Source organism: Vicugna pacos, chromosome 17 (genome assembly GCF_048564905.1).
Source record: "Vicugna pacos chromosome 17, VicPac4, whole genome shotgun sequence".
NCBI classification, from domain to species: Eukaryota; Metazoa; Chordata; class Mammalia; order Artiodactyla; family Camelidae; genus Vicugna; species Vicugna pacos.
In genome coordinates this window covers 1,229,073-1,245,915 of record NC_133003.1, presented here as the reverse complement: position 1 = coordinate 1,245,915, position 16,843 = coordinate 1,229,073, and the positions used below count along the sequence as shown (strand labels likewise).

General features: G+C 49.3%; 1 protein-coding gene and 1 pseudogene across 1 annotated transcript in view; both read left to right on the top strand.

Moving 5' to 3' along the window:
- LOC102526683 (E3 ubiquitin-protein ligase HERC2-like) overlaps positions 1–16,843 on the top strand; it is a 224,239-nt pseudogene that overhangs the window by 109,271 nt on the left and 98,125 nt on the right.
- The window catches only part of LOC107035221 (adenylate cyclase type 1-like), a 46,702-nt gene that overhangs the window by 8,801 nt on the left and 21,058 nt on the right, over positions 1–16,843 (top strand). Inside the window, 6 exon segments of the mRNA XM_072940840.1 lie at positions 9,443–9,643; positions 9,817–9,914; positions 10,924–11,008; positions 15,777–15,866; positions 16,368–16,567; positions 16,569–16,613. Coding sequence (XP_072796941.1) covers positions 9,443–9,643; positions 9,817–9,914; positions 10,924–11,008; positions 15,777–15,866; positions 16,368–16,567; positions 16,569–16,613 — 719 coding nt within the window.

The window sequence follows — 16,843 nt, the reverse complement described above, 5'->3', positions numbered from 1 at the left end:
ACTCAGGAAACTCTGGTCTCCTCAGACTGCAGCAGCCCGGGCCGCTCCCATGGTGGCCCCGTTCCCTGGCCTGCATCCCTGCTGTCTTGACACTTTTGGCCGCCGGTCATTTTCCTTACTTTCTTGACTGCTGAGTTTCAAAGTATGTGTGGGTTAATACATTTACCTAGAATTTGTAACAGGACAACTTTCAGGCTTCCTCATTGCCAATATTGCCAGAGTAGAAACAGGGATTTAATTGCTGTCTTCTTCCTCCAGCGCCCCCACCCCCAGCCCTCTTGACTGAACTTGACCCCTCGGGGATGGAACGGGGGTAGGGGAGTGAGGCGCACAATTGAAACGCGTCCAAAATGCAGGATCAGGATAAGTAACAGTAACAATAATTAGTGCAATATTTTAAAAATTCAAACGTAACCCAAAAGAATCCACAAGGAACAAAAACATCAAATTTCGGGTGAAGCCAGGGCAGTCCAGAGCCATCCTGGAGCCCGAGGCAAGAGCTGATCTCCCCCAGGACTCCTCACAGAGGAGGATTGACAAGACCTAAGGGTCCGGGCTTTTCCCGGGCGGAGCACGCTGACCGGCGGCAGGAGCCTGTGACCCCTGGATTCGACCTGATTAACCCACACAGTTAGGGGTCTCTCCTTCGCTGGGGCTGGGCAGCCTCCTCAGTGTCCCCCCTTGGACCTCGGAGCTCCAGCAGCACCCGCCCCTGCTCCTCCCACGGCTCCTGAGGTCCAGGAGGAATTGCACACCTGGGCTCACTGGCCCACCTTCTCTGGCCAGTGTCTCCAGCCCCCTCCCCTGACCCTGTGGCCCAGGACCCTGCAGGAACCTGCAGCTCCATCCCTCCCATCCCAGGTCGCAGGCTGCCTGCGTGCAGGGCCCCTTCCCTCCCCCACTTCATACTAGTGTCAGGAGTCACATTTGGCTTCCTGGATTCCCGCATCCTGCGTGCCTTTCACCTGCCTGGCTTTGTGGCCTTCCCGCCCTCCCTGGGAGCACGAGAGGTGGGGTCCTGGGTTTCGTCTTTGGCCCCTCTGTCCCACAGTCTCCCACAGGCCCCCGGACCCCAGCTCTGACTGGCTAGCCCCTTCTCCCCCTTGGAAGAAGCTTTACAGTGAGCTATAGGGTAGTGGGTGCATGTGTACCTCAGGGCCTGCTCCCCCAGTGATTGTTTCTGTCACCTTGTGCCCTCACTCCAGGGTCCAAAGCCAAGCTCCCATCTATCATGTGGTTTCCAGGCTCCCTATTTGAGCTCCCTGCCCTGGGAGGGTCCCCGCTAACTCCCTTCCCACACCCTGGATAACAGCTGGCTAGTACATCCAGACTCAGCCACGCACTGTCTTCTCCGCCTTGGTCTCCATCTCTGACCCCTCGCCCCATGGACAGCCTCTGTGGGCCTGGCATTTCCTCTCCTGGCAGGGCAGACAGTGCAGCCTCCACAGGAAGGTGCCGTAGGCTGGGGGCTGAGCTGGGAGCCTGGACCTCTGCTGCCTGGCTCTGCACCTCTTCATCACCACTAGCCTTGTGATTAGTGAGAAAGAGTCCAGAATGGGGCTGGTAGCAGCGTCTGCAACATGGGATGGCATCAGGGTGAAGATGGGGCAGTGACAGGCAGGTGACCTGAGGCGGGAGGTCCTTGGTGGTCCTGGAAGGATGGATTGGAGAGGCCGTGCATGGATAGGGCCAGCCTGGACATGTAAGGGGATGATGTGAGTGACCCATCAAGTGATCACGTGCATGGGGAGCAACACATCCACCTGCTGCCTCTCCCTGGCGGGTCTCAGATCCTGCCTCTGCTTTAGGACGAAGTCTGTTTCAGCATTCTTGTTCCTGTCTTCCATTTACTTCATCTGCATCTCCAGGCCTGACAGCCTGATCGAGGTCACCTTGGAGATGGAGCAGGGGAAGCCGGTGGGATCAGGGCAGTGGGTTCCCCTGCCTTTTGTGTCTTCGCACCGTGTTTGGAGAAATCGTGTCTCAAGTTCTGGGGAGCGACCTGCAGATGTATGTGGTTAGCTTCAGACCACGGTCCCTCTTGGGTCCACCTGGTCTCTGGCCTCTCCTGGATCAGGGCTGTGGGAGCCCAGAGTGGGTTGGCCCTGAGGGGGCGATGCTGTGCAGGGCGCCTCCTGGCAGTGCCTGGGCTGTTGGGGTTTGGTCTCAGGACTGCCAGCTGGGCTTTCCCGGACTGCTCCCCTTAATGTGCAGGGACAAGCACCTGCCGTAAACCCCGACCCCCACGAGCTTACGCTTGTTCTGTTTCTTCCTTCAATGTTCCTTTCTGATCATAAAATGAATTTATGGTGGAAAAAAGTATAGAAAGATACAAAACTGCACAAAGAAGACAATGAAAAGCATTCATTTACAATCCAACCACTTGCAATCAATTTATCGTTAACATTTTGGTCTTTCTTAAGTGTGTATATATTTATACATTTTTTCAGTAAAATTGATGGGATGATACACAGTTTGCTGCTTGTTTATTTTCACTTGCCAGTATTTCCTTATCTTACTGAATATTCCTCAAAAATAGGGTTCTTTAATCACCGTGTAGATTTTCAGCCTGAGAGACCACTTACTTACTCAACTTCCATTGGTATTTAGGTCATTTCTGGTTTTTGTTTCTGAGGTTTTTTTTTTAATCAAAGTAAGTAATTCACAGCACTTTTGCCCACGAAATTGCATTTACATCTCTGATCACTTTGTGTGATGGAATTCTCTGAGTCGAGTGCCTGTGAAAGTGAGTCTGTAGCTGGTAAGACCGCGTTAACCTGTAGCAGCAGGTGGGGAACGTGCCTCCCCACTGCTCTCTCTCCTTTTTTTGAAATGCTGCTTCTATCCTTCTCTTTGTGTTTAAAATACCTAAACATATCTATTTAAAAAAATAAAATAACATGTAGACACAATGCAAAAATTAAATCCCCTAAACTGTTTATCATTTTGTGTTACCGTCCAGAAGAATCTGGCAGTGTGCCAGAAGGTGACGGGAAATAGGATTTAACCTATTTGACTGTCCCAACACCCTGTTTTTTCACTCAGTAACAGACATCAGAGATCCTAGCGGTGCGGGCCGGGTGGCCTCCACCTGCAGACACAGATCGTTGTTTTTTTTTTTTTTTAAATATATCTTAGTGAACTTTATAAGGAGTTTATAAGCCTGGGCCACTTCTTTGTAGTGAAATTGCTGGGTTAAATGGTGTATATATTTTAATTTTTGATAGCTGATACCAAATCGTTCTCCTCTTGTTTTCTGAGCCTCCTGAACACCCAGCTCGGCCTTAAACCCGGGACCTGGTGCCTGCTGGTAAGCACGCACTCTCCCGCTGAGCTCTACCCCGACCTCGGGCTCAGCACATTTGAAGTATTTTTGGCTCCGTGCTGTGTCTTCCCTCCTGCTCTCCTGTTTCAGAGCCACAGAGGGCCTTTCCTGCCCCTTCTCCCAGCTTTTTGTTTTAAACATGTCTAGGAATTCTTTAAAAATATATTTTCCAGTATCTGAATTTAATGAAGATAAAATTCCAGTTCATGTTGGTTGGATCACCCTTACTGAAAATGCTTCTAGTAAATTTTTACTTCCTTCGACTTTTTTGATCTACAGTAGTATCACATTTTTTTTTTTTTTTAGAAGGCGAACCATTGCTCACATTTGGAAGGCACCAGCTACTCCTATTTCATCCTTATCTAGCTGGGTAACTCCAGAGCTCACAGTAGTATCATGTTTAAATGCTGATCATTTTTGTTTCTCTTTTACATCCTTTATTAAGTGATGCTGATGAGTGGCATTCTTTTCCATTCTGGCCTTAATTAGCTAAAACAAAGGTTTACTATTAATTGCAATGCTTTTGGTTAAGAAGTTGTCATAGGTACCAAATTATCTCAAGAAAGTAGCCCATGTGAGTGAGTGTGTGCACTTTTTAAAATGAGATGTTGAATTTTAGAAAATGCTATTCAGCATCTCTTGAGATGGTCAGTCTGGTGGGTCTTCTCCTCTGACTCTTACAGGGTGAACAGAGTTACAGGATCCTGCAAGGTTTCTTTGATGTTTAGTAGGTTTTTACTCACTTTCTGTCCCCGCTAAATCAGGATGCTTGAGGTACACCCACTGCGAGGGGCAGCTGAGGGCTCCCCTCTCTGCCATCACAGTGATGCATGTGCCACTCTTTTGTCAGTGGCTTTTAGTTGCTGCAGGAGGAGACTGTAAACCTTGAGGTGACAGGCTAACCTGAGGTGGCTCCAAGGTCCATCAGCCCCAGATAAGTCAGACCAGCTTACAGTCACCATTGGCCACTAAGCTTCTGAGTAGAAGGTCACTCACTGTGGTCGAGACCCAGGTCAGGTCTGCCCACCTGGGGACAGTCTGCACTGGTATCTGGAAAGCTGCTGGACAGAGCAGGAGACCCGAGACACAGCTCTGTGCTTTGCAGACTTGGGAACACTTTTATTGATCTCAGCTGCTTGTCTGCTTCAGGACAATGATGGCCAGCTGGAGGACTCCCTCTGGGCCAGGTGTCTTTCCTTGGAGTATGAACATTTCTAGATCCTCATGAGCGCTAACTAGGAAAGTGGAGCACAGAGAAGTTAAGCAGCTCACTTCAGGTTGCACAGCCCCTGGTTTTTGCATCCCTGCGATATCCTTCCCTTTGGCGGGTCAAGAAAGACGCTCAGAAAGCCAAGTATCACTTCAAAATTAGCAATATTTTCCCTTGACTTGATTTGGATTTGTTTTTAAAGGAAGTGTATGTTTGTTGTGGGAAAGAAGAGCAAAGCATGACAAAGGGGAAAATCTGTAATTACGATGCCAGATGCCAGGAGCTGGCCATGGTTAACATTCTCCACTGATGGAGTTCCCATCCCACTGTTGAGCCGCCCTGAGGGCCGAGGGTGACATCTGCCCCCCAGATGTCAGCCCTGCCCACACAAAATAACTCAGCACAAAACCCTGAAATCTGATGACTGTGTGTGATACCTGCCTAAAGGCAGCCTCCTGGGCCCTCCCCACAGGAGAGCTAGCTCCCAGTCTCACAGACACAACATCAACTTTTTTTATTTCCTTGATATTTACAAATGTGTCAGGTCCTAGAGGGAGAAAGAATTCACAGGAGCACAAGACACTCGCACATTAACTCAAGGCAGACTTCACAGTTTCTTTCTCTCCCGCTTGCAGTCTTTTCCGTGCTTGGTTTCAGGCCCAGGGGAGGCCAGAGCACATCTGGAATTGGAAGTGCGAGCCTCTGATTGGAAAATAACACATTCCCAGGCTGGTACCTGCTTAGGGAAAAATTTGGAGGGATGTACTGCAAAAGACTGACGGTTTATTTCCAAGCAGGGATTGGGAGTGACTTAGGTTTTGTTTATTTACTTATTTAATATTTTTTCAGCTTTCTGGAGATAGAATTGATAGACTGCTGATTGCATGTGTGTGAGCTGTGGAATCAAGCAGCCTGTACCCTCCACACAGTTTCCCACGGGGTTTCTGTTGCATCTTAAAACTAGTGTGACACCCAGACTAGGAAACGGACATTGGAGCACCGAGTGTGTAGTCCTGTGCCACCTCATCACATGGTGGATTCGTGTAACCATCCACACGTGACATTACATACAGAACATTTCCATCACCACCAAGGTCTCTCCCTGCTCAGGGTCACACCGCCTCCCTCCCCACAGCCATCCTTAACACTGGTTCTCCCTGCCTGTAACTTTGTCACTTGAGAATTTGGTGTAAATGGAATCACACAGTGTGTGACCTTGGGAACTTGGCCATTTCGTCACTCAGCTCCATGCCCCTGTGTTCTTCTGGGTTATTGTTGGGATGGGTAGCGCCTTCCTTTCCGTGGCTGGCTGGCACGGCGTGGCTGGGATGGCTCACTTTTGTTCAGCCACTCACCTGCTGAAGGACATTTAGGTTGCTTCCAATTTGTATATTACATATACAACTACTATAAACATGCAGGTACAGATTTTTATGTAGACATAAATTTTCATTGTCTCAGATTGATGCTCAGGTGTGCCATTAATGGGTCGTGTTTTTTTCTTTTGTTTTTTGAGGTGTGGCAACGGTTTATTGATTGATTGATTGATTGATTGATTTACTGGAAGTGCTGGGGATTGAACCCAGGACCTTGTGCATCCTAAGCATGTGCTCTACAACTATAGCCTCCCCACTTGTTCTCTCTTTAATAGGGAACAGCCAAACTGTTTTCTGGAGTGACCATCCCATTTCACCTTCCCATCAGCAGTGTGTGCGTGATCCAGTTTTCTCTGCTTCCTTGTCAGCACTTGGTCCTGTCACTCCTTTTTATTTTCCCCAAACATTACTGTTGTAATAAATGTGTGGGGATATCTCTTTGTGATTTTATTTTATATTTCCCTGATGGCTAATGATGTCTCACATCTCAAGTGTTTATTTTCTTTTCTTTTTTTTAACATTTTTTATTGATTTATAATCATTTTACAATGTTGTGTCAAATTCCAGTGTTCAGCACAATTTTTCAGTCATTCATGGACATATACACACTCATTGTCACATTTTTTTCTCTGTGATTTATCATAACATTTTGTGTATATTTCCCTGTGCTATACAGTGTACCTGTGCTATACAGTGTAATCTTGTTTATCTATTCTACAATTTTGAAATCCCAGTCTATCCCTTCCCACCCTCTACCCCCCTGGTAACCACAAGTCTGTATTCTCTGTCCATGAGTCTATTTCTGTCCTGTATTTATGCTTTGTTTTTGTTTGTTTGTTTGTTTTTGTTTTTGTTTTTTAGATTCCACATATGAGCGATCTCATATGGTATTTTTCTTTCTGTTTCTGGCTTACTTCACTTAGAATGACATTCTCCAGGAGCATCCATGTTGCTGCAAATGGCGTTATGTTGTCGGTTTTTATGGCTGAGTAGTATTCCATTGTATTAATATACCACATCTTCTTTATCCAGTCACCTGTTGATGGACATTTAGGCTGTTTCCATGTTTTGGCTATTGTAAATAGTGCTGCTATGAACATTGGGGTGCAGGTGTCATCCTGAAGTAGATTTCCTTCTGGATACAAGCCCAGGAGTGGGATTCCTGGATCATATGGTAAGTCTATTCCTAGTCTTTTAAGGAATCTCCACACTGTTTTCCACAGTGGCTGCACCAAACTGCATTCCCACCAGCAGTGTAGGAGGGTTCCCCTTTCTCCACAGCCTCTCCAGCATTTGTCATTTGTGGATTTTTGAATGATGGCCATTCTGACTGGTATGAGGTGATACCTCACTGTAGTTTTGATTTGCATTTCTCTGATAATTAGTGATATTGAGCATTTTTTCATGTGCTTTTTGATCACCTAGGATCCATTCTGAGTTAGTTCTTTAAAATTAAGTGTGAAGTTTGGGTCAAGGTTTATTTATTTGTTTTTGCTAATGGCTCTGCAGAGGCCCCAACACTGTTTGTTGAAAAGCCAAGCTTTTTCCATTGAATTGCGTTTGCACTTTGTCAAAAATTGGTTGCCCATTGCAGAGGAGGGGATAGCTCACGTGGTGGAGTGCATGCTTAGTGTGCACGAGGTCCTGGGTTCAATCCCTAGTACCTCCTCTAAATATAAAGAAATAAATAAAGCTTAATACCTCCCCCTCAGAAAACCACCACCAACAACAAAAAATCAGTTGCCCACACTTGTGTGAGGCTGTTTCTGGGCTCTGTGTTCTGTTCCCTTGATCTGTGTGTCTATCTATCCCTGTGCCAACACCACATTGTCTGGATTTAGATAGTAAGTCACTGTCAGTCCCTGTCAGAGTGATTGCTCTCACTTGATTCTTTTTAAGAAAAAGGAACTATTCTAGTCCCTTTGCCATTCCATTTCATATTTAGAATAAACTTGTATTTCTACCAAAAAAAAAAAAGTCCTTCTAGGATTTGAGGGGAATAATGTTCAACTTGTGTCCATCCACATGGGAAGAATTGACATCTTCACTATGTTGAATCTTCTAATCCTTGATAGTATGTCCATTTACTGTGGTCTGCTTTGCTTTCTTTCACTGGCACTCTGTAGTTTTCAGCCTACAGTTCTGTATGTGTTTTGTTAGATTCACTAGTATTTCACTTTCTCAGTGATTGTAAATGTTACTGTATCTTAATTTTGGTCTTCACGTGCTCATAGCTAGTATGAAGAAATATGATTGACTTTTAATGTTTATCTTGTATCCTGTGACCCTGTGGAACTTACTCATTCATTCCAGGATCTTTTCTTCCATCAGGATTTTCTATGTAGGCTATCATATCATCTGCAAATAGGGACAGCTTTCTTTCTGTCTGATCTACCTGCTTTTTATTTCCTTTTCTTACCTTATCACACCGGTTAGGGGGGTTCTAGCGCTATATCAAATAGGAGAGTGAGATGGACAGCTCTGACTGCAGATTGTAGAGGGACAACATTCAGTCTTTTACCATTGAGTGTGATGTTAGCTGTAGACGTTTTTCATCAAGTTGGGCAGTTCCCCTCCATTCCTAGTTTTCTGAGCATGTTTATCATGAATGGATATTGAATTTTGTCCAGTGCTTTTTCTGTATCAATGGATATGACCATGGGGTTTTCCACATGATGGTTAATGTGGTTTTAACATAATGAATTGCACTGATGTTCAAATATTTAAACAGCCTTGCATATCTTGAAATGGTCATGCTATATACCTCTATATATTGCTAAATTCTATCTACTAATGTTTTGCCAAGGATTTTTTCCATCAGTATTCATGAGGAATATGGCCTCAAATGTAATTTTTTTTTTTTTTTTTTGCTGTCTTAGTCTGGTTTTGGTGTCAGGTTAATGTTGACTTTATAAAGTGAGCTGGGAACTGTTATCTCCTCTTCTATTTTCTAGAATCTATTGTATAGAATTTTTGTTAATTTTTATTTAACTGTTTGGTAGAATTCTCTGGTGAAATCATCTCGGCCTGGAGATTACTTTTTCATGAATTTTAAAATTATGAATTAACTTTCTTTAGCAAGTACAGGGCTATCCCAATTATCTTTCCTGTTGGGTGAGTTGTGGTAGTTTGTGTGTTTCAAGGAGTAGGTCATTGATCTAAGCTGTCAGATTTACTGCTAGAGACCTACTGATTTTATCAGTATTTTCAAAGAGCCAAGTTCATTGCTGTATGCTGAGCACTGTCCAGTTCTCACATACGGGGCCCAGAAACCCTCCACACGGAGCCACCACTCAGGTGCCGTGTAACCCCACTTACAGACACGGGAGCCCAAACACCAGTGATGAGATAACTCACCTGGGATCTTGCCACCAGCAGGTGGTGGAGCCACACCTGCATCCCAGATCCCCACACCAGGCCCCCCAGACGCTGCAGTGGGCGAGGATCCAGAAGGAGGGACACATAAGAGTTCTCTTTTTTGGTAAGTGGAGAGTTTGACAACATTTCTTCCTTTCTTCCCATGATGGGTAGAGGAGGGCGCTGAGAACAGCCTCAGAAAAGCTCAGAAACCGCTCCTCTTTCTCTACAAATGTGGTCCACGCCACCCCCAGGACACATGTCAACAGGTACATCGGCCGCCTCCTGGAAGCCCGGCAGATGGAGCTGGAGATGGCGGACCTGAACTTCTTCACCCTGAAGTACAAGCAGGCTGAGCGAGAGAGGAAGCTAGGTGTCGGGGTGGGGGCAGTCGGGGGTGGCGGGAGGCTGGGGCCCTGGGACATCCTGTGAACGTGGTTGTGGCCCTTCTCAATGCTGCAGTGGTTCTGGGCATCCCCGGCACCCTTGGGAAGACCCTGGCGTCTCTGGGAAGCCAAGACCACTGATGGGGGATTTCTGTCTTGTAGTACCACCAGCTTCAGGACGAGTATTTTACCAGCGCCGTCATTCTGGCCCTCATTCTGGCCGCCTTATTCGGCCTTGTCTACCTGCTGATTATCCCGCAGTAAGTGTTGTTCTGGGTCCATCCGTCAGAGGTCACCAAGAGTCCTTTGCTTTTCAAGTTCAGGTTTGACTCCCGCAGTCACAGTCCCACGGTGCCCCCGCCTCTGGAGGGCGTTGAGAACAGTCTCAGAAAAACTCAGAACCACTCCTCTTTCTCTACAAACGAGGTCCACACCCCCCCGGGACACACGTCATTTCCTGGAGGAACTGGCTGTGCGAGCCTGCTGGCTGGTGTGCGGGGCTGCTGGTTCTCAGTTTTTAATTTTAAATTTACTCAATTCTAAGTCCTCTCTGTCCACAGCACGTGCACCACTGGCTTCATGACAGTTTCTGCGAGAGGAAACAGACCAAACAGGCACCCTGATTTCCAGGTACTTGTCAACAAATTTTCAGAAACATTAAAATGAGAAAAAGTAGGTTCTGGAAAGGAACACAGATATAATAATTTTAATAACATTTAATCATTATGAATCAAAGTGAGTTTGGAGTTTTGGGTTTGAGGCAAGAAAGACCCCAGAAAATCTCCACTTTTCTTGCAGACCTACGGCTTTGTTAATAAACCTCCCAAGTGGAGTGATTCCCCTGTGAGTTTCCAGAAAACACATGGAAGCCACCCCCAGCCCTAGACACTGTGGACACGCAGTGGCCGTCTGCATGGCCCTGCCTGGGGATCCAACTTTTTCTAGAAAAACCCTTTCCAGATGAGGCCCAGGAAGAGGGCAGTGCCCAGCAGCCAAGTCTGTGCAGCCCTCGTCCTTCCCGCACGAGGAGAGCGCCTCTCAGGCACTTCCAGGGCTAGAGGGACCCTGGGGTGGCGGGGAACTTAGGGGGGACACAGGAAGGGCTCCTCTGCTAGAAAAGGACCATCACGGGCAGCTCCCCAGGGACCACTGCTGCTTCCCCGGGGCTGGGACCCGGGTGGGGCAGGGGAGGAAGGGCGCGGTCCCAGGCATCCTCTGGGCACACGTCACCTGGCCCAGCCTGCAGGGACTGTGTGTCATCTGTCCTAGGAGTGTGGCCGTCCTGCTCCTGCTGGTGTTTTGCATCTGCTTCCTGGTGTCCTGTGTCCTGTACCTGCACATCACCCGGGTCCAGGTACGTGCATGGTGTGTCCTGTACCTGCTCTTCACCTGATCCAGGTACACGCGTGTGTGTGAGATGTACCTGCACGTTACCTGGTCCAGATACACGTGTGTGTGTCTTGTACCTATCACCTGCACAGGTAAGTGCACGGCCTCTGCATGCCCTCGTGGCAGGACAGGTGGAGGCAGTTTGTCCCTCACCTTCTGGCAGGTGAAAAGCCTTATCCATGTGGGAGAAACTCACTGGGCCCCATCCTGTGTGGGTGCTGTTTGGAGTTCTGGGAGCGTGCCCCGTAGGCGGAAGGGGTGGGTGTGGATGGTGATTGAATAAATGAACACAAGGGGTGACACTGTTCCCTCCAAAGGAGGGTCCTGTGCCCTGTCGTGTGATCGTGTCCTAGACTGGGGACTCCACACTCTCGAAGATTCTTCCTTGGCTTTGGAGCCAGGGTTGAGCTTGTGGCCCCGTGCCGCCCGAGGCTCTCAGGAGAGGGCTCTGTTCTGAACCTTCTTTTTCAAAAGTCCCATTTCCCCCCTAGACCCCCAGCTGTCATGTTTGAGAGACCCTGGGTTATCTTTGTACAATTGTTGAAAACAACTACTTTTTGAGAAGATTGAATCTAGGTGTATTTATTTAAATTCTTTATTATTCATGGGTACCTTCTTGATTTAGGTTGAGACAAAACAAAAAATGCTATTTGAATAAATAACCACAATCCTAGCTCTTTGATTTCATAGACGGAGTGGCATCTGATTGGATCAAGTGAAACTTCCCACTTCACATAAGATGGCTTTATTCACCTAATTTCAAGTGAAAGCATTGCAAATAGATGCTGGTTTCTAAGTCCTGTCACACTCGTCCCCATTGTTGGGGACCTGTGTGCCTGGTGGACAAACAGCTCTCCTGGTGGAGGGGGCCCAGGCTCCGCCAGCCCCTTTCTTTCTGAATGTCTGCTCACCCCTCCTCGCCCTCCCTCCTTGGCCTGAGCATTTTTTTCTAAGTATGATTTTGACCCAGCGCAGCAGCAGGTCCCCCTCCCGGCTGCGGGTCAGGAAGCAGCTCGGGCAGAGCGCACGGTCCTGACGGCAGGTGGCTTCAGTTCACCCAGCCGGCGTGTGCCTGTTCAGGGGCGAACCACGTGCTGACACTCCCCTCCTGAGGCCCTGGACGTGACAGCAGGGCTCTGAGTTCACCACGGGGCTTGTGCAGAAGACTGGGGCCAGGAGACAGGGGGGGCATGGTCAGCAGGATCCAGCTGGGGAGGATGGGGGCCGGCAGGTGGGACAGAACTGTCCAGCAGAGGCCCAGCATGTACCGAGGAAGGGAGATGATGCCAGTGGGCACAGCTGTGCACGCGGCTGTGTTGGGACCCATTGCAGCCACACATCCCCAAGAAGGTCTGGGAGCCAGCAGAGGGCTTTCCCCCGTGACATAGAAGTGGCCACAGCCAGGGCATCAGGGCTGGTGTGGCAGCTCTGGGACCACCTGGGCCCTTCACCCACCCCACTGGCTCCCTCGTCACTAGGGGCTGCCAGCTCTATGGCCTTCGTGTCTTTGTCTGTGAAAGGGATGGGAATTGCAGCTGATTTTCGCAAAGTCCTGGGAGCAGGGCCTGGGATGCCATAGGCGCAACTGAACATTCTTAGAACAAGAGGAGAAGCCGGTGAAGCAAAGGGGCGGGATCCCTGTCCGTCCTGGAGGCCAGGATGCCGTGACCAGAGGAGGCGCTCTACAGGGCTCAGGGTGGAGAGCGGGAGAGCAGGAGAGCAGGTGGCTGGAGAGTCACGGTGAGGGCTGGAAAGGGGCAGAGCTGGTCTGACCAGGCGTGTGGACGCAGCTGAGGCTGCGCAGCCTGCCGAGGGCATTCCTGCAGTGGTGCTGGCCCTGGGTGGGGATGTGGTGGGACCAAGGCTGAGCAGGTGGGGCGGGGGGAGGAGGAGCAGTGAGGAGGGTGCCAGAGGGGTGCACACTGGACCAGTCACTGGGCACCTGCAGTTTCAGGTGCACTTTGCTCTCTGGGGCTCCAGGCCTCTCTGCTTCCTGGGGACACGAGTGTGATGTGACTTGGAAGGAGGCCGTTGTGCCTTAGACAGCAACCCCCCTCATCTTTCTCACCCAGGCATGGTGCTGATGGTCATATTTCAGCCTCTTTTTTCCATCCACTGTCCCAGTCACCCCTTTGTGGTCTTCTGAGCACAGGCAGAGGGGCTCCCTCAGGAGATGAGAGTCCTCACTTGGGCTTCCTCCCCTCTCTGTGTTACTAAGATCAACCTCATTCTGCTTGCCACGTGATAGGCCAGTAAATCAGGAGACCAGGCAAGAAGTAGTGACTGTATTCAGAAAACCGGCTGACTTGAGAAGATGGCAAACTAATGTCCTGGAGAACCATCTTCTCCAAGTCACATTACAGGCTCCTTTTATACTAAAAAGGAGAGGGGTGTGGTTGGTTGTTGCAGACTTCTTGGTGCAGGAATTCTGTTCTTGGAATTCTTTGTGCTTGCAGCTGTCCACGTGGGTCAGGTCATGGTGTCCCTGTAAAACCTCTAACAAAATAAATGTTATTTTCTATTCTGCAACTTGTCATCTCTATATAAGTACAAAAGTGTTAATATCTTTAAAGGTCAGAGCTCAGAGAATAGGCTCTCCTGTCTATTTCAGGCTAAAGGCAACATTATTTTACAAAAGGTGCAGAGCTGTCAAGACTGAGCCTAGAAAACAGGGTACAGAGTTAAAGCGAAAGAAACAGATCTAATATGAAGTCAAATTTGTTCTTTTCTATTACACCTGCTGCCCTGGCAGGGCCGGTCTCCAGGGAGGAAGAGCGCCCCCCAGCCCAGCCCACCCTAGACCCTGAGAGCCCTGCGGTGGGTGGGGAAGGCAAGGAGGAGGTTTGCAACTCTGGTGAGATAAACTAGACATGGTTGATGAATGGACAGTGAGTAGAAAGTTAGAAAACCTCTAGGTTTTCCCTCTTTGGGAAGAGAGAGGGAGCCCAAGCAGAGGGCAGGGACCCCAGAGACAAACCCAGGAGCTCCTGCCAGCCCCTGCAAATGCCCAGTCCTGGTCCTCATGTTACATCATTTTCTGCCACAGCCCCAGTGGCTCCTGCAGTGTATCTGTGTGGGACTGAGTTCGTTTATTTAGCATAGATTTGTCAGTATTTTTTAAACTTCAGATTGCAACTCACTGGGGGCTGTGAAATCTTTTGTGTGTGTGTGTGTGTGAGTTGTAAACAAAAGAAACAGAACAAGAATGAATGAAAATGTCAGTCTATTGATTGTCATCAGCGTTTCCTGGAACTCTTTGAGTTGTATGTAGTCTGTGCGACTGTGATTTACAATATGGCTCTTAGTTTGTCGCCTGGTTGGAAGCCTTTGAATGCCCCGCTCCCCCCGCAGTGGGAGTACGTGGTCCAGGGAGCTGGGCCACACCTTCTCCTGGCCCCTAACGCACGGCAGGAGCCCTGAGAATAAGCCAGGAGCATGGCCGGCTGAGTGGAGAAGGATGTGGTTGTGTAGTTATCCCCTTTGCCTAGACTGTTTAAACTCCACAGCCACAGGGCTGAGGCACGGTGGGATCATCACTCAGCGGCCACCCTGCCTCCCACGACCATTTGGTGCAGCTGTGGTGCTCCTGTGTCGTGTCCTGGTCACGGCACGCTCCACGGCTTCTCTCCCTGCAGAGCACAGGGTCTCGCTCCACATTTGCCCTGCATCCTCCTGCTTTGTGGCCTCATCCCGCTGTTGGGGCCCTTTCTGAAATTCAGCTCTGGCTGTGAACTGCCTCTGGCCGTGGGGTCCGGGACGCCCAGCCTGGCCATTGCTACACAGTCACTTTCTGAGACAGTGACAGCGAGCTTTGAGGATGGTCCAACAGCTAACACCCCACTGGGCCGCCTTTGACTAATCGTGGGTGCCGTTCTAGGGGCATTTTCCATTGTTCATGTCGGATCAGCTGTCTTTTTTTGCTGTGACGACAAATTAGTTCTCGTGCTATTGTTTGGTCTGTGCGTGAATCTGTCTCAGCTCCACGTGAGCTGAGCAACCCGCTCTGTGTCCTGGTCTGTAGAGCGAGTGAGGTTGGCTGGTGGTGTCCAGGCCCCGGTTCCTCACCTGTAGAGCAGGGATCGTAATGAACCCGACTTCACGGGGTGGGAGGGTTAGAGGGGTAACCACACGCCCGGCCCAGGGCACCCTCGCTGGTCCGTGCTTTCTGCAGCGTCCCATGGTCTCTTTTTTTGTTTTCATTTCTAGTTTCAGAAGTGTGATTCTAAGATCTTCTGACTATCCTTGAAATCATTTGTCAAATATTATAAAAATGTGTTTAAATAGGCTTAAAATAAAATTTCTAATAACTTAACAAAAATTGTATAAAGCCTGTGTGAAGAAAATGATAAAACTTAAAGCATGTAAGAGAAGAAACAAATAAAGGGAAATTCTTACCATCTCTGAGATAGAAGGATGCAGTATTATAAAAATGTCAAGTTAATCTATTCTGTGAATTTCAGTGCCAGTCAGTGTCACAGGGTAGAGCAGATGGTGGGAAGTGTTGCTCTTTTCAATTTAAATATGTCACCTTTCAGTTTTTTAATTTTGGCAACTTTTTCACCTGGGAGATTAATTATATGAAATCAGCCAGGAAACGTGTGTGGAAGATGAATTATGGGTGAGGATCTCGCCGCGTTCAGATGGTTCTGGACGTTCTGTACTGTGAATTATCTGCTGTGGCCACAAACGACTTTGTAAAACAGGTTGTGTTTTCAATAGTATTTTTTTTTCAGTGTTTTCCAGGTTGCCTGACGATCCAGATCTGCACCATCTTGTGTATCTTCATAGTCATCTTAATCTACTCTGTGGCCCAAGGATGTGTGGTGAGCCTGTCTGCGGGGGCTGGGCGTGGAGAGAGCCGTGAGGTGCAGGGATGAGGGGCACCTGCAGGAGCCGCACTGAGGGCCCGTTCCTAGGATGGGGAGGGAAACAAGGGGGTCAGAGATGGGCCTGGGGTGCCCCAGGAAGCCAGGGTGAGGGGGACATCACCCAGTGGAGGAAACATGATCGGCCCTTCGTAGTGTGCCAAGGACAGAAGCTGGGCAGAGAAATAGGAAGGAGAGGGTGGTGGGGAGAACAGGATGGAGCTGAGTGGTTTAGAAGGATGGTAGGGGTCTCGTGCCCCCCAGCCCAGATCCTGGGGCTCCCCTTCTGGTAGTGAGGAGCCTCTAAGGGCCGGAACTGGGTGGGAGTGTCTGAGGCCCGGCTGATGGCACTTGGGGAGTGGGTCGGAGCCAGAGGCTGGAGAGAGTGGGGGAGGAGGGGGTGCTGTGTGCCCTGAGTGGGGCCCTCTCCACACTCCTGGGCCCTCCATCCCCCTCCAGGTGGGCTGCCTGCCCTGGGCCTGGAGCTCCAGCCCCAATGGGTCCCTGGTGATCCTGTCATCTGGGGGCTGGGCCCCAGTGCTGCCTGCCCTGCCCTGCGAGTCTGCGCCCCACGCCCTGCTGTGCGGCCTCGTGGATGCTCTCCTGCTGGCCGTGTTCCTGCGTGTCTCCTCCTTGCTCAAAGTGATCCTGCTCGGCGCGCTACATCCTGGTCCTGGAGCTCAGCGGGTACACAAAGGCCGTGGGGTAGGTACGCTGCTCCTGCCAGAGCCCATGGGCGGGCATCTCAAATACCCGCCTGTGATGCCCCGTGTTCCAGTTTGCTGACTAGAAGCTCGTTACTGCCTGGGTTTCTCCCTTACTTCACTTGGGTGCCAGTTCCAGCAAGTCATTGGGTTTCCCCATGAGATGTGGCTCTCAGCCCTGGGGGGGGGCACGTCTGAGGGGCCCCCTGTGGATGGGTCCTATGTTCTTGG